Source organism: Pseudophryne corroboree, chromosome 4 (assembly GCF_028390025.1).
Source record: "Pseudophryne corroboree isolate aPseCor3 chromosome 4, aPseCor3.hap2, whole genome shotgun sequence".
Classification (NCBI taxonomy): Eukaryota; Metazoa; Chordata; class Amphibia; order Anura; family Myobatrachidae; genus Pseudophryne; species Pseudophryne corroboree.
Window position 1 is genome coordinate 491,812,188 of NC_086447.1, and position 24,206 is coordinate 491,836,393.

General features: G+C 44.2%; 1 protein-coding gene across 2 annotated transcripts in view; it reads right to left on the reverse strand.

Annotated features, from left to right (window-relative positions):
- Nucleotides 1-24,206, reverse strand: part of SLC22A16 (solute carrier family 22 member 16) — a 196,006-nt gene that overhangs the window by 10,995 nt on the left and 160,805 nt on the right. For both annotated transcript variants that reach the window (XM_063917133.1, XM_063917134.1), the window contains 4 exons: nucleotides 8,634-9,171; nucleotides 6,703-6,830; nucleotides 1,493-1,602; nucleotides 1,258-1,357 (listed from right to left, as the gene is read on the reverse strand). In XM_063917133.1, the coding sequence (XP_063773203.1) occupies nucleotides 1,258-1,357; nucleotides 1,493-1,602; nucleotides 6,703-6,830; nucleotides 8,634-9,171 (876 nt within the window). The remainder of the gene's footprint in view (nucleotides 1-1,257; nucleotides 1,358-1,492; nucleotides 1,603-6,702; nucleotides 6,831-8,633; nucleotides 9,172-24,206) is intronic.

Here is a 24,206-nt window from a genome sequence, read left to right on the forward strand (position 1 = left end):
AGCGACCTCGGTGCAAATTTTAGGACTAAAAATAATATTGTGAGGTGTGAGGTATTCAGAATAGACTGAAAATGAGTGGAAATGATGGTTTTTGAGGTTAATAATACTTTGGGATCAAAATGACCCCCAAATTCTATGATTTAAGCTGTTTTTTAGGTTTTTTGGAAAAAAACACCCGAATCCAAAACACACCCGAATCCGACAAAAAAAATTCGGTTAGGTTTTGCCAAAACGCGGTCGAACCCAAAACACGGCCGCGGAACCGAACCCAAAACCAAAACACAAAACCCGAAAAATTTCCGGCGCTCATCTCTAATTATTTGTTTAGAATTAATTGGGTCGAAGTTACCTTAAACGAAGAACATAGAACTGAAATATTCTTTCTTATGTGTGAGAGTTACATAGCTACACTCTCTATCCCAATGAAGACCCATATCCATCACAGTTCACAGAATTCCTTATGGTATTTGTTACAAATTGCAGCCAATCATCCTGCAATACAATTGTGAAATGTTATTTGCCCTTGAACACCACACATTACTGCCTTTCTATGAACTGGGGTGGGGAAAACGGTAAGGTACCTATTTTATGCGGTTCTCGCAATTTTTGCTATTATGGGCCAGATGAAATGATGTCCGAGTTGGCTGGAGCTGCGGCCTCCTGGCCGAATTATGTCTTTTTTGAAAGCGGCAATTATTTACAAGGCAAAACCATACCTTGTAAATGATTGCTGCTTTAAAAAAAAAACCCAGAGTTCGTTTGGGAACCCGCACCTCTGGCCAACTTGGACGTCATTACATTCAATCATTATCTTAATCTCTATTATAACCAACTTCCAAATGATAGAGACTATTGGCTTATTGCTTGATTATCTCAATGACTCTACGTATTCTATGTAATACTTAATTCTCTCTGACTATTGCTGTATTTGTCAATTGTACCTTTAATTCTTACAATGTCTGCGTATGTGACACTTCATACTTCAATAAAAAAGTTTTATAAAATAAAAAGCCAACATTACAATAGGATGACTTCATACCATAAAAATAAACTGAGAAATTATAAATGAGTGATGATTTAACATCTTTTAATAGAAAAGAAGGTAAGGAAATAGAGAATATAAAATAAAACTATGACAGAGAGATGGACTACATCACGTCATGTAAAACCTCCAGTCTCTAAGGATGGGCAATGCATGGCTTTAGAACTACTGATGCTACGGCAGTACCACTAGTAGGATAATAATAAGAATAATACCTGTGGCATAAATATCCACACTTCTGTAAGGTAAACACAGAACGGAGCAACCACACTACCAATCCGACACATCATGCTCCCACTGCCAACAGCCAAGGACCTAGAATTACAAGGGGATAGATTAGTACTTGACAAGAAGCTGCTTGAATTTGTCCACTCGGTAAAAAAAGTACTACTGAAACACATTTCACTATTTTAATCTAAATGTACATACTTTATGTTCAGATCAGCTTACCGTACAACTGTTGGATATAGTTCAGCTGTGTATAGGTAAATAAGTCCAAATGCAATACCTATAGAAAACTTTCCCGCCATGCTCATAACAATGATTATAGTACTGTAGTCCTGTAATACACAAGTATATCATTTACATCTGTTACCCTGGAATATCTGCATAGGAATTATGCTATAAATGTATATTAAGGCATAAAAGGTCTCAAATTATTTCCAAAATAAAACTTGTCATTAAAAATCGCCAGTGCTGTCTACTGCTGAGACCCCATTGTTCTAATTTTATCGGTCAAGTACTCACTGTACCTTTACTGTATTTTTATGAATCAAACTGTTGCTTTATGTTTAGATACCACCATACATACAAAATAATGAATAAGCGTATATTATAGGTGTGTGAGGAGATCTGCTAAAGGCACATTTTGCCAATAGTAGAAATTCAGCCCAATCTGATTGGTCTGAAATGTATCATGTCAATAACAAACTACCGTATATACTCGAGTATAAGCCGACTTTTTCAGCACTTTTTTTTGTGCTGAAAAAGCCACCTCGGCTTATACTCGAGTCAGTGACAGGCAGAGGCAGAGCAGTGTGAAGGAGGGACACGGAGCGCACAGCGCGCGGCTCTCCTGTGTCCCTCCTGCATCTCCGGCGGCAGCAGCGGCGGTTCTATTACAGGAAGTACCCGTTCGTGACCTCTGATCACGAACCGGCACTTCCTTTAATAGACCCGCCGCGGCCGCCGAAGATGCAGGAGGGACACAGGAGAGGCGCGTGCTGTGCGCTTCGTGTCCCTCCAGAAGACAGCGCGGGATCGACGGAGGGGTAAGTAACAACACTGTGGGGCATACCTGGCACTTGGGGAGGGAACGTATCTGGCATCATGAGGGGGCGTATCTGGCAGCACTGTGGGGGCATATCTGGCAGCACTGTGGGGGCATATCTGGCAGCACTGTGGGGGCATAACTGGCAGCACTGTGGGGGCATATCTGGCAGCACTGTGGGGGCATATCTGGCAGCACTGTGGGGGCATATCTGGCAGCACTGTGGGGGCATATCTGGCAGCACTGTGGGGGCATATCTGGCAGCACTGTGGGGGCATAACTGGCAGCACTGTGGGGGCATATCTGGCAGCACTGTGGGGGCATATCTGGCAGCACTGTGGGGGCATATCTGGCAGCACTGTGGGGGCATATCTGGCAGCACTGTGGGGGCATATCTGGCAGCACTGTGGGGGCAGATCTGGCACTATGAGGGCATATCTGGCACTGAGGGCTGTGTACGGCTAGAGCTGCATTTCCCACCCTAGGCTTATACTCGAGTCAATAAGTTTTCCCAGGTTTTTGTGGTAGAATTAGGTGCCTCGGCTTATATTCGGGTCGACTTATACTCGAGTATATACGGTAGTTCTTTCAGACTGAAACTGAGAACTAGGTGTGAAGCCAATTTTGAGTCATAGACCAGAGGTACTCAAACATGATCCTCAAGGCACCCCAATGGCCCAGGTTTTAACTATATACATAGTTCAGCACAGATGGTTAAATCAAATTGACTGATGTACTAATTAAGTCACCTTTGGCTAAGCATGGATATACTTAATGCCTTGAGGACTGCGTTTGAGAACCTCTATCATAGACTAACTGGACCACGGAAAACGCAAGAATTTTATCCAAAGCATCATCCATTCACTTTGAACAGGTAAGTCTTCAAATCATTTTCCTGCCAGATCTGAATTAAGCTATAAACTCCCTTACAATTCATTTTGTAAAGACTGTTTCCCATTGCAGCTAATAAATGAAAAGGCAAGAAGGAGTATGTTTTTATCTTAATATTAATTTGTTTACTATAATAAATACATGGATGCAGGAGTTCGATGTGTTAGGTTGACTGAGATTATATAGACATTGATGAAATGTCAATATGGTCACATGTTGACAATTTGTGCACATTCTGGTATTGACATTGTGAATTACGACATACTGACTGCATACCAGATGTAGAACACCATACTTTTTTACCAACAAATATAAAACCTGTACTAGTGAGTGATGTATAAGGTTTACAAAAACCTGCTCTGTGCATTGCTTTACTTTTAGGCTCATGCAGTGCATCATTCTAGAGGCCTAGGTATTACATTAATGGGGCAAACACTGGTCTCTGTGGAGAAAGCAGATGGAGATGGCCGAGGAAGACCATCTGCTTGCATTTCCTGAGCAGTTCAAATGATCAAATTTCTCTCTGCATGGTATACAGTATGTCCCAGCTGATTGTAATTCATCACTGGTGGCAGCCAACTAGAAGCCAGTGGGGAAACCATCACAACATGCCAAGTGATTGCCATTGGGACCCTGCTACTACAACAAATGCAACCTGCTAATTCTAAACAACAAGCAGAAGATGGTGGCATGGGTAAGTAGTGTTGACCACATTACTGCATATTCCTGCTTCTGTATCACTATGCCCTGCTGTCATTATATTTAGCATCACTGCTGATGGTAGCATATTAATGGGCATTATTTCTTGTACATTAATGGGCACTAATACTACTGTCATTTAACTGGTCAATACTATTACTAGTGGCAAAGAAATAGTTATTACTGGACACTGCTATACTGGGCCACATTAAGTACTGTGGGTACCCAAGGCTAAAGAGATGTGGAGTAACTTCGTACCAAGGGTCACGAGCCCTTACTATCATCCATTCGACTTCCTGATTTAGATTATATGCACCACAGTTTTAGGTCTAATGCATACCATTCATAATGGCTCTAATAAATTTTTTGACGTTTGACTAATAAAACTTTAACACGTATGCCATCAGACCACCCCACATGCACTTCCAATGTCCATTAGATCCCCCACATAACCCGAGATCTCCCAACATGTTCCTTAAATGCCGCCAGGCCCCCCCTATTTGACATAAGACCTTGGCACCTGACCCATAAATGGCTTTCAGACAGACCCACATGCTTTTTTTTTTATAGGACCTTCAAATCCTGCACATGCCCTAAGGTAGAGTGACTATATTACCCCATGGATAACACAGGTTCTGTGGCTGATTAAAACCAGCTGAAATGTAGGCTTGAAGTCAGCCAGCCACAGAACCTGTGTAACCTATGAGCGTCCCAGATAAAGGGGATAATATGGTCACTCTACCTAAGGTGGCTTACACCTAAATATGAATTACATGAAGAGACAATTTAGTAAGTCAAAGGCTTTGTAATTATCTATTCAGTATTATGAATCCTATATACTGACAATGGAAATTACGGAAAGAATCCAAGATGTACAGCCTGCTATTATTTATAAGACAGATCTGCAACACACACACATTGTAACACCATGCTACTGGAGTTAAACAATACAATGGATTGATAACTGCACAAAATTGAAGCCTTTGCTCCCTATAAACTTAATGTTTCACACTGACAATTCTCTGTGTTTACCACAAACAGAGTAGTAATCATTAACAGGATGGACAGCTTTATTGAGGATTATGTTTAGATAATCTCTTTGATGTATTTGTACAAAGAAAAAAACTCGGCCACATGCGGCATTTGCTGGAGATTCGCGTGACAGTGCCATTGCCAGCAAAGGAGAACATCACTCATTCATAAGATGAGCATAATTACAGCATGGCTAAAAGTAGCAGGATCCCGTGGAGCAGAAGGGAGAGCATACTCTCCTTAGTGGGAGATGTACTAAGCAGTGTTAAGAGTGGAGAAATGAGCCAGTGGAGAAGTTGCCCTTGGCAATCAAGTATAATTTTATAGTATGCAAATTATAGATGTTACTTCAATGCTGATTGGTTGCCATGGGAAACTTCTCTACTGGCTCACTTCTCCGCTCTTTTCACTGCTTAGTACATCTCCCCCTTATTCTTTTCCTCTCCCAAGTGCTGTCTGACCAAGTTGCACTAGGAGGGAGCATCTCTTTGGCTGTTTCCCCAAAGAGGCACTGCTGTTACTGGTAATTTATCATTCAATACTATTGCTAGTGGCATATTAATAGTTATTACTGCTACAACTAAAAGGATACATAGCCAGTATATATAACGGATAGCACTGTCGCCAAAATATCAAGGTTACAAAAGACACAACTGGCTAAATCTCAGAGAAGTGCGGAAATTTTATGCGAGTCTGGCCATTTGTTTAGAGCAGCAATCATTTACAAGGCAAAACCAGGTTGGAGCATGGGTGGACAAAATCCATATATTTACTCATATGCAGATCTGTATGTATCTAAAGATGTGTAGCATATATGCTTGGTTTGCCGGTTTAATCTATACTAGTTGCAAAATTGTGCCTCAGGCTCCAAACACATCCAGGTCTGTATAGCCCGCATTTAAGTGAACGTGCCCTCAATGAACTTTGAATACTTGAAAACACTTGGTCACAAACAAGTTTTGTTGTAATTGTAGACACGGTAAAAAACATACAACTTTGCATCAGCTGTGCTTGTGTATGCTCATTTTCTAAGTTACGCAAATGGCTGTATATTCACCCTGCATCAGCCCCTAAGGATATAATTAAGTGTTACTTATGCTCTTGTGCATTTTGAGCCTCATTGAGCAGCAGACACAGCACCTGCCATGAGGCAATTAGAACGCATGTCTAATATTGGCCCTCATTCCGAGTTGTTCGCTCGCAAGCTGCTTTTAGCAGCATTGCACACGCTAAGCCGCCGCCTACTGGGAGTGAATCTTAGCTTAGCAAAATTGCGAACGAAAGATTCTCAAAATTGCGAATAGAAATTTCTTAGCAGTTTCTGAGTAGCTCGACACTTACTCTGCCACTGCGATCAGTTCAGTCAGTTTCATTCCTGGTTTGACGTCACAAACACACCCAGCGTTCGCCCAGACACTCCCCCGTTTCTCCAGCCACTCCCGCGTTTTTCCCAGAAACAGCGTTTTTTCACACACACCCATAAAACGGCCACTTTCTGCCCAGAAACACCCACTTCCTGTCAATCACATTACGATCACCAGAACGAAGAAAAAACCTCGTAATGCAGTGAGTAAATTACCAAACTTCTTAGCAAATTTACTTGGCGCAGTCGCAGTGCGAACATTGCGCATGCGCAATTAGCGGAAAATCGCTGCGATGCGAAGAAAATTACAGAGCGAACAACTCAGAATGACCACCATTGTACAGATAGGCTACATATTTATATAACATTAGTGACAACTACATGAGACACAAAACAAAGAAATACCTCAGGGATGAGCATAATTACACCACAAAAGACAGTGCTGAGTAACAGGAATGGAACTAGTGTGTTCCTTCTTCCAAGTTTGTCCATACAGAGACAGCAAATAATATAAGATGGAATCTCTACAGCGCCTGTAAAATATTTTCAAATTATTTGACTTTACATTGGAATTTATCTTTAAAAACCATTGTGCTTTGAAAACGAATTTCATTTTTAAATTAAACAATGGAGGTTTAACATAAACATACTATACAATACTATTACATGGTCGCAGCACATTACTTGCACATGACATATATAACAATGATGATATAGAAGCAGTGGCAGAACTTGTGAGTGGCGGCCCCAGGTGCATACTTTGAGTCCCCCTTCTCTGACCAACCCCAAGTTCATAATATTCCACACACCAATGGGTGACGGGGAGAGGTAGAGGATGACAGGGTGAAGCAGTGCGTGGCAGAGAGAGGCACAGAGTGAAAGGGAGAGGTAACAGGAGAGGCAGTGGGTGACAGAGAGATGGTGACAAGAGTACAATCAAACAATCATGCTGTGTAGAGACCAAAGGGATATACATTGGTGACGGTGGGTGTTGAAGGAAGAGTGTGCCAGTGCACAGACTCTAGTCTTCCTGATCTCCAGGGAGGCCTCATGCCCTATCCCAAGATGGCCACCAAAATCACAATTGAGAATGTACAGGGGCCATCTTATTTCTTTACTGTATAAGACTGTGTAGTGACATGGTGGAAGACATGGTCTCCTACTTAGCTCCTATAAGAGACCTGGTTAACACCTGCCATAAAGCTGTTCCAGCATAACTGCAAAGCTACCCATGGCTTCATCACCAGTGTACATGTAACAGTGGGCATGGCTGTACCTGCTATTTATTAATAAGCCAACACCACTGGTTAAATAACTGGGCTGCTCATAGTTTAAGTCATCCACTGGTGTTTGCCTATATAACTCTGCAATATCAACACTGGCACGCAAATCATTTACAACATTGGGAACACAGAAGCCACTGCCCTGTCTGTAAGAGGGGGCCCCCACCCTCTGTGCTTTCTTCAATTCAGTACTCTGACAAGCAGGCACTGACAGCCCCAATTACACCGGCCATGATTTGCCTTTAGTTCACAGACAGCTGAAATTCAGGAAGAATTCACAGTTCAGCGAAGCAGAAAGCATCTCTGAGCATCAGCACTAACAGGCAGCAGGACTCCCCTATATGTCCGGCTCAGATGGCAAACTGACGTTGCCGCACACACACAAGGTCAGCCCCACCTCCCTTCACTGAGCCAAACGTCTGACTTTGCTCAAAATGGTCATGCACTGGCCCAGGGGATAACTCATTGCTGGTCTAGGGCCCTTGTTCAATGCACCTGCTGCACCCGTGGTAGTTCCGCCTCTGCACAGAAGCCTCTTGATAAGCCTGAGGAATGCTATACGGTTCTTAATACGTGTGAAAACTTAGTGGGTAGACATTTTTGGTCTTCTTAGATGGCTCAAATTGGATTGATGTGATTTTAGTGATGCAACAAAGCTAGGGTGGACCAGATAGGAACAAACTTGCTAAGTAATAACAGGATGGTAGTAGTAATGAGATATGCAGTCATTGTGCCACCTTCGTGGGTATGAGGATAGCTGACACAATAATGATAACGTATACATTCTAGCAGGAAGTATAATAAAAATTATTATTTCAATATTTTCACCAGATAAATAGTGAAGTAAAAATTAATATAGTATTAACCCTAGGTGAGATACACAATCTTGCATTTAAATGATATAGTAAAACAGAATAAAAAACTTTTAATTACTAAAATAAAAATAAAAAATACTTTCAGACCACTCACAATATTTGACAGTATTGTAAATGCACTAATGTATTGGTACGTCATTGTGTGTGTTTGTCGAGCTTTTGAATATGATGTGAATACCTGAAAGAAAAAGATTTACATATTCGTTTCCTCCCAGGTTGACAGAATTTAGGGCAAACACGTAGTATCCCAAGCTACTAGTAAACCAGATGAGCCACACAGACATGGTCCTTCTTGCAAAACTCCAGCTGTGAAACAAATGTAATAAATTGTGCTTTTTGGCTATTTGAATTTCTTGTCCACTAGCAGTGTTGGCTTCCTCCACAGGCAAGAGTTCAGCGAGATTGTAGGATGTGCTCACTCTGTTCCACTTCTCCATTGTACTAATTATATCTTCTACCTCTTTGTATTTTCCCTGGGAGTGCAGCCAAAAAGGAGTCTCAGGAAGCATCCAGCAACATAGGACAAATGGTAGGGTGATGACAGAAAGGATTATTTGGTAGAGCCACCAGGTGCGCACCAAAAAACCAACCAAAGCCACAATCATAACTCCTACTGCAAAAAATGCATGTATATGAATAGAAGCCCATGTACGAGCTTTGATCCCTACATATTCCGTCACGTAAACAAACACCACCACTAGGTAACCACTGGAAACCTGTAAATAAAGAGAAATATTTATTAATTTAAAATTAAATTGTATCGGGTCATACTTATAACTGAATACAAACCAATTACAAAGCACCAACATTGTACTAAGCTCGAAGATGTTTTGTATATGATACTATCAGACTTTGGGGTCTATTTACTAAGCCTTGGATGGAGACAAAGTGGACGGAGAAAAAGTCCCAGCCAACCAGCTACTAACTGTCATTTTTCAAACGCAGCCTGTGACATGCCATGTAGATGCTCATTGGCTGGTACTTTATCTCCAGCCAATGCTTTGTAAATAGACCCCTTTATATTTAAAGAACAAACAGACACTTTCAGTAAGATTCAGCACTAACATTTGTATTTAGTCTTTGTTTAGTTTGGAGAATTATAATATGAAAGTTCCAAAAAATATTATTACAGTGTTAATCTCAGTTTTGCCTTTTGTTTTAAGACCTAGCTTAGTATTTAGTCTATTGGTATAACAACGGAAAAAAGCTCTGTGGAAAATTAATTGATGAATGAAATAAATCTATCCACAAAAATGGTGCGTTAACTAGATCATCATTAGTATTAACGAGCAAAATTCTACCATCTTATCACAAAGTGTTTTTAAGGAGATTTAAAAAGAAAAAAATTGTATTTGTATATTAAAGCCCTTAAGCTAGCCATACAGTAGGATGATTTTCCGTACAATGCATGATTAAGACGCCTTGTACAATGCATTGTGTGCACATCGTGCATTTTTGGGGTACGGATGCGATATGCAGTCACGCGGGTCAAATGTCGCACATATGATCAGGCAATCTGAGTAGCGGTGAATTAAAGGGCGTACGATAGATCATAAGGTACAAAGTCCGACCTTATGATATCATACGCCGGGGAGCTGCAGGGGGAAATCGGAGATGACTCGCATCTAATGCTGGTCGTCCTAATGTATGGCCTGCATTAGTGTGATAATATTTGTGTGTCCAATGTATAGAGGGTTTGATTCTGATATGGTTAGCATTGCACAGCCGCAAGGAAGCAGTTGTGTACTACCATACAACAAATAATCTAATGCTGCAGGAAGCATATGTAGGAAAAAGAATCCTCTTGCATGCATCTGCCACCCGAGTGCTGCATCTGAGAATGCAGCATCAGATTACCATCACGACCATCAGTCACGATGGATGCAGCCTTCACCGTCTGCATAAGCCAAACTTTAATCAGACAGAATGTCAGAACCCCTCTGCCTGGTCCAGGAAACCTGCATCCTGGACATGACACGACCCCGTTTTGTCACAGTCTACATGTATGAAACGGTACCTTGATAAAGAGTTCAGAGAATGTCCGGTTTATGAGACTTAACAACTGTACACACTATTTCCCCTGAAGAGGTTCCAGGAGACAAAATGTGTTGGGACCACTTTTTGGCTTTCCCAAAAACTTTCATACCTGGATAAAAGACTTTCTGCACTGGAATTCAGAACACCAATCTGACATACAGTTTTTAAATAGCCATGGCCATCTTATTGCTATACATATGCCTATATGCTGAATGAATTGAACTGTTCTTTTGTAATAATTTAACTACTGTATATGAAAATAAACTCACCTATTATTACACTTAAGACTAAATGTAGTGGGTCCATATTTGCAGCAAATTGCAAATAATTAAGATGGGCCGGTGATAAGCCAAGCTGCCAGCAACGTGCAGTGGGTTTACAACTTGCCCTATTCTGGCATATTTTCTACAATTAAAAGAATAAATAATACACAAAAAAGTGTGTGTCTTCTCCCCTAAGGTATCACCAGCACTAATTATAACAGTCTAGAATTGTAGCAGTAAAATCGTGGTGACATACAGCATGTGACCACTGCCAGCATTAAAGTATGAAAGACTGGGCTGTGTAGACCATAGCAGGGGATACACAGTGTGATGTCCTACTGCCATAAAAAGTATCATATCTCTCCCATTCTGGCAACCGAAAACGGAGGACTCCCCGCTTTCAAAGTATATTGTCCTTTAGTAGTTCATTTGTGGTGATCAACAAACAGTAACCCCTTACACTGCAAAACTCATTATGAAGTTCAGGGCTGGAGGAACAGTGTTTCCCCAAAGATTAATTTCATGGGCACTCAATCTGACTTTTTTTTCTACAGCCTATCAGGCACAATGCTTCTTCAGGGGTCAAAAGTAGGGAGGCCAATTACGGGCCTTTTTTCAAAACCGGGTAATGGGAATGAAAAAAGGTAAATCCCGGGATTCCCGGATTTGGAGTCGAAGACCTGCCCACCCCAGCCCACACAAATACAATCGTGAGTTGAAGTCAGGCCCGCGGACGCCAAGGTGCGGTCCTGGCGTCTGGCGTCAGACTCGCCATCATGAGCTTGCGGGCAGTGAGGTGAGGTCCAGGCGGCATGGGTGGCTGGTCTCAGACTACACAGCGTGACCTCTGACATCATGTCACGCTGTGCAGTACGCTCTGCTGGGGGCAGGGGGAGCCAGAAGGAGGGATCGGGTTAGTGCCTGAGCCACCTGAGTACGTTCAAGGCTGCACGGCATTAAAAAAAACCAATGGGGCAGGTAGATCCTGCTATCCCTGGAATTGGATCTTCCAATCCTGGGATTGAATCCCGGCCATTTTTTTGCCTAAATCCCGGGATCCCGCCGATCCTGATCCCGGGATTGGCCTCCCTAATCGGATGCCTAAAATCAGAGTCACGCTGCGCTTGCATTACTGTGGCAGACACAATAACAGAGATCCATCCCCTTCTTTAAGTTGCAGGGAGCGGTTTGGACGGAGTGAACATTGCAGAGAGGCTATATGGAGAATGCAGACACGCACTGTGTCTCAGCGTGCAGCACTATCTCAGTTCTATTGTATCTGTGTCATGCCAGCAAGTGGGCAATACCTGCAAGTGCCTATCTGTGTCCAGCATAGTACACCCCCTACACCTGGCTACTTCTTTATGCTTTTTCAGAAGAAGGAGAGAAAGAATTGGGTGAACAGATTCAATATTACTTTGATTGATATATATTTTAAAATGTCCCATATTACAGGGTGTATGACAGTTAAATATAGAAGGTAAAAACAAAATGACAAATTGACACAAACATTGTGCTCCAGAATAATGTTTTATGTTATAAAAACAAAAGAGGTGTGTACTTCAAAATGATTGACAAGTGTTTGTTCAAATAATCAATATATAAATGTATATAAATTGTCAAATTTTGGGGATTTGAAGATCGTCTTATAATAAATCACATTTCACAATGTAAGACCCAATTAATATACTTTAGTATTATAGAGTGGTACATTGGATATAAAGTATACATTTATTTGCACTGATTGTATTAGTAATTTTTATAATAAAATGCAACAATCTGATATGATTCAACTAGTTACATTTCTAAAATTAGGTACATTATTGCTGTATTAATCTCATGTATACTTGTTCAGTGTTATTGCATCCTTACCAGGACCTTCTGCCAGCTTTTATTTATAATTATAAGTTTATATTTTCCACACACACTAATATGTTTCTGACTAAACATTATAATAAGTGACAATATATACATTAGTGTGAATTTATACCAGTATATAATAAACAAGCAATATACTTACTGGAGCATAGAATATTTAATTTATAGAATAGGAATGTGATTTCCAAACAATTGTGTTCTCTTTGCTTAATTAACCGGTTTTAGCTAGCAATATTTGGTCTTAATCCACACAGATGAATATGTTTCTGGCTAAACATTATAATAAGTGACAATATATACATCAGTGTGAATTTATACCAGTATAAGCAATATACTTACTGGAGCATAGAATATTTAAGTTACAGAACAGGAATGTAATTTCCAATCAGTTGCAGGGACGTGCAGTCAGGGGAGGCAGTGCCTTCCCTGTCATTATGATTAGAATAATATAAAGAAGATACTTATGACACATATTCTGTGTCATAAGTTATTTCGCTGCTGTGGCGCTATCACGTCTGGACAGTAGCACGGGCAAGTGAAGCGGGATCCGATGTTAGAGCTGCGCTACAGAAGCAGGCGCTACGGAGGCAGCGGGCTGGGGACCGCGCGGCGGCGCTGGGCAGAGCTGTAACTGCAGCTCACCTTGATCGTCCTCCGCTCTCCTCACAGCAGCACCTGCACCCTCCGGAACGGGGCCCATCACCACACAGGCGAGGTGGTGGGTGGTGGTGGGTGGGTGGGGAGCCGGGGGGGGGGGCCAGTTGTACTGGGTGGGAAGTGACTGGGCAGCTCACCCTCAGATCACCTGGACTGCAGCTCACCTTCAGATAATCAGGGGATGAGCTGCAGTCCAAGTGATCTGGAGGTGAGCTGCAGTCCAAGTGATCTGGGGGTGAGCTGCAGTCCAAGTGATCTGGGGGTGAGCTGCAGTCCAAGTGATCTCGGCCAGATCACTTGGACTGCAGTTCACCCCCAGATCACTTGGACTGCAGGGACAATGAGGAATAAATAAAATAAATGTAAAAAAATTATATATATGTATATATCACAGCCGCCCGCCGCTCACCGCTGACCAACGCTCACTGCCGCACGCTGCACCGCCACTGAAAGCTGACCACCGCAGACCACAACTGGCGGTGGTCAGAGGGACATCAACGCTGCAGCAACAAAGGACAGCTTAGTACCGCCACATCCCCCGCAGACCATGGGCTCCTCCGCCACCGCCGCCGAAAGTCCCTTCCACACCTCCGCTGCACATATCAGGTAATGTTTCCCTGCTTCCCTATGTCCTCTGCTGTCACTTTCCCTGTCCTTTCTGTCACTCGCTCTGTCACTGCTGTCACTCTCTCTCCCTGTCCCTGAAATGTGTATCATACCGTGTGCTGTAATGTGAATTTCGTCTCATACGGTGTGCTGTAATCTGAATTTCGGCACATACCATGTGCTGTTATGTGAATTTCACCTCATACCGTGTGCTATAATCTGAATTTCGGGTCATACCGTGTGCTATAATCTGAATTTCGGGTCATACCGTGTGCTGTAATCTGAATTTTGGCTGATACCGTGTGCTGTAATGTGAATTTCGGCTGATACCGTGTGCTATAATCTGAATTTCGGGTCATACCGTGTGCTATAATCTGAATTTTGGGTCATACCGTGTGCTGTAATGTGAATTTCGGCTGATACCGTGTGCTGTAATGTGAATTTCGGCTCATACCGTGTGCTGTTATGTGAATTTTGGCTGATACCGTGTGCTGTAATGTGAATTTCGGCTGATACCGTGTGCTATAATCTGAATTTCGGGTCATACCGTGTGCTGTTATGTGAATTTCGGGTCATTCCGTGTACTGTTATGTGAATTTCGGCTGATACCGTGTGCTGTAATGTGAATTTCGGCTCATACCGTTTGCTGTTATGTGAATTTCGGCTCATACCATGTGCTATAATGTGAATTTCGGGTCATACCATGTGCTGTAATGTAAATTTCGGCTCATACCGTGTGCTGTAATGTGAATTTTGGCTCATACTGTGTGGTATAAGGTGAAAGGGGCACAGTATAGTATAAGGGGTCCTACTACACTGAAGGACACGCCCCCATTTGAGTGGCCATGCCCCCTTTTCCGGAGGCGCGCGCATAACCAGTGCCTCCCCAGCCAATGTCCTCACCGCACGTCACTGATCAGTTGTGTTCTCTTGACTTAATTCACCGGTACATTTTCACCCCCTGTACCACTCCATAATCCTAAGGTATATCAATAGGGTCTTACATTGTGAAATGTGATTTATTATAAGCCAATCTTGAAATTCCTAGAATTTTGTCAATTATATACATTGATATATTGATTGCTTGAACAGACACACGTCAATCATTTTGAAGAGCGGACACCTTTTGTTTTTATTACATATGTTATTCTGGAGCACAATCTTTATTTTTGCGTCAGTTTGTCATTTGTTTTTAACCTCTATATTTTAATGTCATACACCCTGTAATATGGGATATTTTTTAGATATATAGCAATAAAAGTAATGCTTTAATATTAAATCTGTGCACCCTTCGATATACAACCCTTTCTCTCTCACTTCTAAAATGTCAATTTGGTCGTCAAGGGTGGTACTCCTGTTAGAGATATTATTTATATAACTATTAGTTACGGGGTCTTTTGAAGCAACATTTCATAAGTCGTACGTGTGTGCAGATATTTGTGGTCCACCACTTTGTTACTTGTCACCTGGCTGGCATACTTTTCTGTGAAGAAGATCTACTCCGTCTTCCATATGAATTGTGCTAGATAATGTAACAAAATATATCTGCAGTGTCATAGGGTCATTTCTTTTTATAGTATCTTAAAGCCCATTCACCCCTCCTTCTCGGAATAGGAAAGACACTAAATGAATCAGAGGCATAGATACAGGGGTCACAGCAGACAACGGACACTGAGCCAAGCACATCTACTGACACACAGCACATGTACTGTGCACTCCTGGGAGAATTGCAGTTGTTCCAATAAACATTGCCCCGAACACTGCACAGCCTAGTGGCCAGGCATGATATTTATGAGTCAGCTGAGGTGACAGGATGGCCTGATTAAGAGTTGAATGCTATGTTATGCATTGCGATATACTACCTACGTAAGTTGCAGTGAGAATTTGGCTACAGAGTGACTGACAGTGTGTGTTGATGGCAGATAACAGGGGGAGTTAAAAGCAGGCATTTAGGAAGCACTTTGTGGGCATGCCGCAGCCAGTGACTACATTTGTATACACAGTTTTGGCGGCTTACTTTCGACGAACATTCTGAACAAACACAAGGTTGCTCAGATGTTTGATGGTGCATCTTTGTACACAAGCAGATTACAAAAGCCACCAGTGGATGACCCTGTATACATTCCAGTGGCTTCAGCATTAGCATATTTTCACAGTACTGTTGCGTACAAAGATGCAGTCGCAACAGCATTTGCACCCACCACTGAATCGGGACCAGACACACTTACTGTTATCCCTGGAAAAGGCAGTGTAGAGATACCCTATGGGCGCTAAAGATGCTGCTGTCCTCTGTCGTGGTTATACCCTATAACCGTAATGTTACGCTAATTAAGAAAAAGTGGGTGACAGAGAACTTGCGCACTAAGGTTCAAAAGTGTGTGACCAGACAGCACCCCGTGTGAAAGAGGTTTACTTATCTCAAGCGATATTCCAAATCGTTGTGTATGATGCTTTCCTCGTATTTAGAATATTGGCAAATACAGTATGTGAAAAGAGAAAGAATTTCCATATAGTGTAATCCCGTTTGGACCAATATCAATACATTCAGACATAAAAAAAAATTATATACATATTCCTTAATGTATCCGTTACTTGTGAGAAATGGAGGCTTTACCGGACTGATATATATTTCATGCGCATATAAATTCCGTCACAGCCGTGGCTCATGTAAACCACCAAGGCGGGACAAGGAGCAGAGTGGCGATGGCGGAAGCCACCAGGATTCTGCGCTGGGCAGAAAATCACGTAAGCGCTCTATCAGCGGTATTCATTCCGGGAGTGGACAACTGGGAAGCAGACTTCCTCAGCAGACCCGATCTCCATCCAGGAGATAAATCATGGAGGCCAGGTGCAAGGAGGTTGCATTAGTCCAGTCAAGAGATGATCAGTGATTGGAAGAGGGTCTTTCTTGCCTCCAGGGTGAGAGAGAGGGTCTTATTCGAGAGATCTTGCGGCTTCAAAGGTGGAAGCAGCAAGAATAACAGATAGCCTGTGTGCGGGTTTGAAGCCGAGAGTAGAGTCAAGCATAACTTCTTCACATTGCTCTTTATGTGATGGAACAGATGGTGATATTATTGATAGATAGTGAAATGGAAGGAGGTGAGGGGACTCTGGAGGGTGGGAATACTATCAGCATGGCATTAGACATTAAATTTAATAAACTGCTGGTACATCCTGGAGGATATAGCAATAGCAAAGACAGCTGGATACATTGGAGAGGCTGGTTTTGCATTAAACGTTATTGCCTGTACATCTAGTGTTTATCTCGGCTGAATTGTGGTGGTGCCTGTAAATTATGAGCTAATATATTTGGGCCTATAAGTTTAAACTGCGTATAGCTCTGAATGAGCCTAGTACAGCCAGGTAGGGATAACAGTAAGTTAGAAAAGAAAAAAGTGGGTGACAGAGAACTTGTGCGCTAAGGTTCAAAAGTATGTGACCAGACAGCACCTCGTGTGAAAGAGGTTTACTTATCTGAAGCGATATTCCAAAACGTTGTGTGGGATGCTTTCCTCGTAATTAGAATATTGGCAAATATGTGAAAAGAGAGAGAATTTCCATATAGTGTAATCCTGTTTGGGCCAATACCAATACATTCCTTAATGTATCCATTAATTGTAGGACATGGAGGCTTTACCGGACTGATATATATTTCATGCACGTAGAAATTCAATCTTAAGCGTCTGTTCCATGTCCACCTCAATAATTCGAAAATCACTCAGACATGTGGAAAAAGAAAAGTGGTACCCCACATAGCGTGATATTGTATGTACAATTTATTTCACAAACAATAGCATAAAAAACCAATAGGTTAAGGTAAAAATGGAGGCTTTACTAGATCGAGATGCATATAGATAGAAATGTGAGTGCCAGGGTCCGGATCTCCTGGTGCTCTGCTCAACTGCTGGATGTCAGGCTCCACAGCCTTACCTCCGGTGGGTGCACCCGCGGGTTACCGTCCCGCTGGTTGACGCGGCTGCGGCAGCAGGGAGCTGCTGGCGGCGGGTCCTCCTGGACAGATGTGCGGCTGCCAAGGGCCGAGGGTCTGGAGGCGGGGATCACTGCGGTAAGGTCCTCTAATGGTGACACAGTATAGTGCGTCAGAGACAGAAGCTGGCTAAAGCTGTGTGCTAACAGCTAAGTCTCCTGTGCTGGGGGCAGCCATGTTGGAGACCAGAGTATTACCAATGAAGTTCCCAATCTGTTTCCAGCCAATCCTGCATGTTCTCCCCTTACAAAAGGGGGCTGGCTCAGAAGGAGAGTGCCAGTGCTTCAAGTTACCTCCTTGTGAAAGGTTCTCCAGCTCTGTGCTCCCAGGTTACTTCTGGTTCCCTGGTCATGGTTGCTCTCATCCATCGGTTACCTAAATGCTGCTGCAGTCCTGCTGTCTAAGTCCGTTGCCACTTGTGGAAGCGCTCACGGGGTCCCAGGTCGTAGAGGAGCTCCAGGTGCTAACAGCGGTTCCAGCAGACATCTTCATTTCTTCAAAGTCCAAATTCTTCAGCCTCGTCTTTCTATCACAAACCACAGCCTTCATTTCTTCAAAGTCCAAGTACTTTAGCCTCATCTTTTAATCATAAAACACAGTCTTCAGTTCTTCTTTACCGGAGTTCTTCAGCTTCACTCTTCAAGTCATTTAGCCATAGACTATAATTCTTACAGTTTCTTCTATTTCTCCAATAATCGTGTACAACCTGATTATTCATTAAAACTACAGTTATCTTCCTACGAAGTCCTCCTTGGCTTTACGCCCTCAGGCCAACATTAACACTTAGTTTGGCTTCCACCCCATGAGGAGGAATTACATTCAGCCACCTCGTTAACTCGGAAACCCAACTTACGTCAAGCGTGACACTGGAAACCGAAATGCAATGCTCAGTCCACTGTTACCATCAGTCCACCTGTCACAGGCCAACGCATATCGAGCAAATGCTCTTCGTCAGGGCAGTGACATTTGCACCAGGAGATCCGGAGCACCATGAGCACCAGGAGATCCGGACCCTGGCACTCACATTTCTGTCTATATGCTCTTGTTGCATCTTGATCTGGTAAAGCCTCCATTTTTACCTTAACCTATTGGTTTTTTATGCTATTGTTTATGAAATAAATTGTGTATACGATATTACGCTATGTGGGGTACCACTTTTCTTTTTCCACATGTCTGAATGATTTTCAAATTATTGAGGTGGACATGGAACAAACGCTTAAGAGAACCGGTAGGTCGCGAAGAAGATTCTCCGCTTGTCGTAGGCCGTTGTATATGGCCCTCAATTCCAGGACGTTGATGTGTAGACAAACCTCCTGGCTTGACCATAGGCCCTGAAAATGTCTTCCCTGTGTGACTGCTCCCTATCCCCGGAGGCTCGCGTCCGTGTTCACCAGAACCCAGTCTTGAATGCCGAATCTGCGACCCTCTAGAAGGTGAGCACTCTGCAGCCACCACAGGAGAGACACCCTGGCCCTGGGGGACAGGCTTATCTTCTGATGTATTTGTAGATGGGACCCGGACCACTTGCCCAGAAGGTCCCACTGAAAAGTCTTCGCATGAAACCTGCCGAAGGGGATGGCCTCGTAGGTCGCCACCATTTTCCCCAGTACTCGAGTGTATTGATGTACTGACACTCTTTTCGGTTTTATCAGGTCTCTGACCATGTTCTGGAGTTCCTGGGCTTTTTCCATCGGGAGAAAAACCCTCTTTTGTTCTGTGTCCAGAATCATGCCTAAGAACGACAGCCATGCTGTTGCAGCACTCTCAGGGAGAGCGACACGCTTTTCTGCAACTGTTCTTTTGATCTCACTTTTATCAGGAGATCGTCCAAGTACGGGATAATTGTGACTCCTTGCCTGCGCAGGAGCACCATCATTTCCGCCATTACCTTGGTGAAAACCCTCGGGGCCGTGGAAAGCCCAAACGGCAACGTCTGAAACTGGTAATGACAGTCCTGTACAGCGAATCTCAGGTATGCCTGATGAGGAGGATATATGGGGACGTGAAGGTATGCATCCTTCATGTCTAGTGACACCATAAAATCCCCCCCCCCTTCCAGGCTGGAGATAACCGCCCTGAGCAATTCCATCTTGAACTCGAACCTTTTCAAGTACAGGTTTAGGGATTTTAAATTTAGAATGGGTCTGACCGAGCCATCCGGTTTCGGGACCACAAACAGGGTTGAATAGTACCCCTTTCCCTGTTGAATTAGGGGAACCTTGATAATCACTTCCTGTTGGCACAGCTTTTGAATTGCAGCTAAAACTATCTCCCTCTCTGGGGGAGAAGCTGGTAAAGCAGATTTGAAGAATCGGCGAGGAGGCACGTCTTCGAATTCCAGCTTGTAGCCTTGGGATACAATTTCCACCGCCCAAGGATCCACGTCCGACTGAACCCAGACGTGGCTGAAAAGTCGCAGACGTGCCCCCACCGGCGCGGACTCCCTCAGTGGAGCCCCAGCATCATGTGGTGGATTTAGTAGAAGCCGGGGAGGACTTCTGCTCCTGGGAACTAGCCGTAGCAGGCATTCTTTTCCCTCTACCCTTACCTCTGGCGAGGAAGGAAGAGCCCCGACCTCTTCTGGACTTATGCGACCGAAAGGACTGCATCTGATACTGTGGTGTTTTCTTTTGCTGTGGGGGAACATAAGGCAAAAAGGTAGATTTACCCGCGGTAGCCGTGGAAACCAGGTCCGTGAGACCTTCCCCAAACAAAACCTCACCCTTGTAAGGCAAAACTTCCATATGCCTTTTTGAGTCGGCATCCCCCGTCCATTGGCGGGTCCACAATGCTCACCTAGCAGAAATCGCCATGGCGTTGGCTCTCGAACCTAGCAGTCCAACGTCTCTCTGAGCGTCTCTCATATATAAGACTGCGTCTTTAATGTGACCTAAGGTCAATAAAATGGTATCCCTATCTAGGGTATCAATATCAGCAGACAAGGTATCTGTCCAAGCTGCTACAGCGCTGCAAACCCAAGCCGATGCTATTGCCGGTCTGAGTAATGCACCCGTATGTGTATATATTGATTTTAAAGTCGCTTCCTGTCTGCGATCAGCAGGATCCATGAGGCCTGCCGTGTCTGTAGACGGTAGCGCCACCTTCTTGGATAAGCGCGTTAAAGCCTTGTCCACCCTGGGCGAGGATTCCCAACGTACCCTGTCCTGTGCAGGGAAAGGATACGCCAAAAGAATTCTTTTGGGAATCTGCAGTTTCTTGTCTGGAGATTCCCAAGCCTTTTCAAATAACGCATTCAGCTCATAAGATGGGGGAAAGGTTACCTCAGGTTTCTTTTCCTTAAACATGTGTACCCTCGTGTCAGGGACAGAGGGTTCATCTGTGATATGCAAAACATCTTTTATTGCAATAATCATATAATGAATGCTTTTGGCCACCCTTGGGTGTAACCTCGTATCATCGTAGTCGACACTGGAGTCAGAATCCGTGTCGGTATCAGTGTCTGCTATTTGGGATAGGGGACGTTTTTGAGATCCTGAAGGGCCCTGTGACACCGTCAAAGCCATTGATTGACTCCCTGTATTATCCCTGGACTCTGCTTTGTCTAATCTCTTATGTAACAAAGTCACATTTGCATTTAAAACATTCCACATGTCCAACCAATCATGTGTCGGCGTTGCCGACGGAGACACCACAATCATCTGCTCCACCTCCTCCTTAGACGAGCCTTCCGCTTCAGACATGCCGACACACGTGTACCGACACCCCCACACACACAGGGATATAGTTTATATGGAGACAGTTCCCCAATAAGGCCCTTTGGAGAGACAGAGAGAGAGAATGCCAGCACACACCCAGCGCCAACTGACACTGGAAACAAAATTCCCAGATAAACAGCACTTTTATTTAATCATATGTATATATCTATACACTCACTGCGCCTTACAAGTGCCCCCCCCCCCTCTTTTTTGCCCTGTGTCACCGTGTTCAGCAGGGGAGAGTCCAGGGAGCCAGCTTCTCTGCAGTGTGCTGTGGAGAAAATGGCGCTGGTTAGTGCTGTGGGATCAAGCTCCACCCCCTCAGCGGTGGGCTTCGGTCCCGCTCAATTTTTCAATACTGGCGGGGGATATTAATATATATTGCCTCCGCAGCCTATATATTGCCTGTTAGCCAGTCCTAGAGGTTTATTATTGCTGCCCAGGGCGCCCCCCCTGCGCCCTGCACCCATCCGTGCCTGCAGTGTGTGTTGTGTGTGGGAGCAATGGCTCCCACACACAACACCTCAGAGAAGATCTGAAGTCTTCTGCCGCCTTTGAAGTCTTCTTTCTTCTTATACTCAACCGGCTTCTATCTTCCAGCTCTGTGAGGAGGACGGCGGCGCGGCTCTGGGACGAACGGCGAGGGGAGACCTGCGTTCCGACTCCCTCTGGAGCTAATGGTGTCCAGTAGCCTAAGAAGCAGAGCCTATCATTTAAGTAGGTCTGCTTCTCTCTCCTCAGTCCCACGATGCAGGGAGCCTGTTGCCAGCAGTGCTCCCTGAAAATAAAAAACCGAACAAAATTATTTTTCAGAGAAACTCAGGAGAGCTCCCCTGTAATGCACCCAGTCTCCTCTGGGCATAGGATCTAACTGAGGTCTGGAGGAGGAGCATAGAGGGAGGAGCCAGTGCACACCCATTCTAAAGTTCTTAATAGTGGCCATGTCTCCTGCGGAGCCCGTCTATACCCCATGGTCCTTACGGAGTCCCCAGCATCCTCTAGGACATAAGAGAAATATATATATTTCTCTGACGTCCTAGTGGATGCTGGGGACTCCGTCAGGACCATGGGGATTAGCGGCTCCGCAGGAGACAGGGCACAAAAATAAAGCTTTAGGATCAGGTGGTGTGCACTGGCTCCTCCCCCTATGACCCTCCTCCAAGCCTCAGTTAGGTTTTTGTGCCCGTCCGAGCAGGGTGCAATCTAGGTGGCTCTCCTAAAGAGCTGCTTAGAAAAAGTTTTTAGGTTTTTTATTTTACAGTGAGTCCTGCTGGCAACAGGCTCACTGCAACGAGGGACTTAGGGGAGAAGAAGTGAACTCACCTGCGTGCAGGATGGATTGGCTTCTTAGGCTACTGGACACCATTAGCTCCAGAGGGATCGAACACAGGCCCAGCCATGGAGTCCGGTCCCGGAGCCGCGCCGCCGACCCCCTTGCAGATGCCGAAAAGTGAAGAGGTCCAGAAACCGGCGGCAGAAGACTTTTCAGTCTTCATGAGGTAGCGCACAGCACTGCAGCTGTGCGCCATTGTTGTCACACACTTCACACCAGCGGTCACGGAGGGTGCAGGGCGCTGCAGGGGGCGCCCTGGGCAGCAATGAGAATACCTTGTTCAGGCTAAAAAATACATCACATATAGCCCCTGGGGCTATATGGATGTATTTAACCCCTGCCAGGTCTCAGAAAAACGGGAGAAGAAGCCCGCCGAAAAGGGGGCGGGGCCTATTCTCCTCAGCACACAGCGCCATTTTCCCTCACAGAAATGCTGGTGGGAAGGCTCCCAGGCTCTCCCCTGCACTGCACTACAGAAACAGGGTTAAAACAGAGAGGGGGGGCACTTATTTGGCGATATGATTATATATATTAAGATGCTATAAGGGAAAAACACTTATATAAAGGTTGTCCCTGTATAATTATAGCGTTTTGGTGTGTGCTGGCAAACTCTCCCTCTGTCTCTCCAAAGGGCTAGTGGGGTCCTGTCCTCTATCAGAGCATTCCCTGTGTGTGTGCTGTGTGTCGGTACGTGTGTGTCGACATGTATGAGGACGATGTTGGTGAGGAGGCGGAGCAATTGCCTGTAATGGTGATGTCACTCTCTAGGGAGTCGACACCGGAATGGATGGCTTATTTAAGGAATTACGTGATAATGTCAACACGCTGCAAGGTCGGTTGACGACATGAGACGGCCGGCAAACCAATTAGTACCTGTCCAGGCGTCTCAAACACCGTCAGGGGCGTTAAAACGTCCTTTTACCTCAGTCGGTCGACACAGACACGGACACTGACTCCAGTGTCGACGGTGAAGAAACAAACGTATTTTCCTTTAGGGCCACACGTTACTTGTTAAGGGCAATGAAGGAGGTGTTACATATTTCTGATACTACAAGTACCACAAAAAAGGGTATTATGTGGAGTGTGAAAAAACTACCTGTAGTTTTTCCTGAATCAGATAAATTAAATGAAGTGTGTGATGATGCGTGGGTTTCCCCCGATAGAAAATTATTGGCGGTATACCCTTTCCCGCCAGAAGTTAGGGCGCGTTGGGAAACACCCCTTAGGGTGGATAAGGCGCTCACACGCTTATCAAAACAAGTGGCGGTACCGT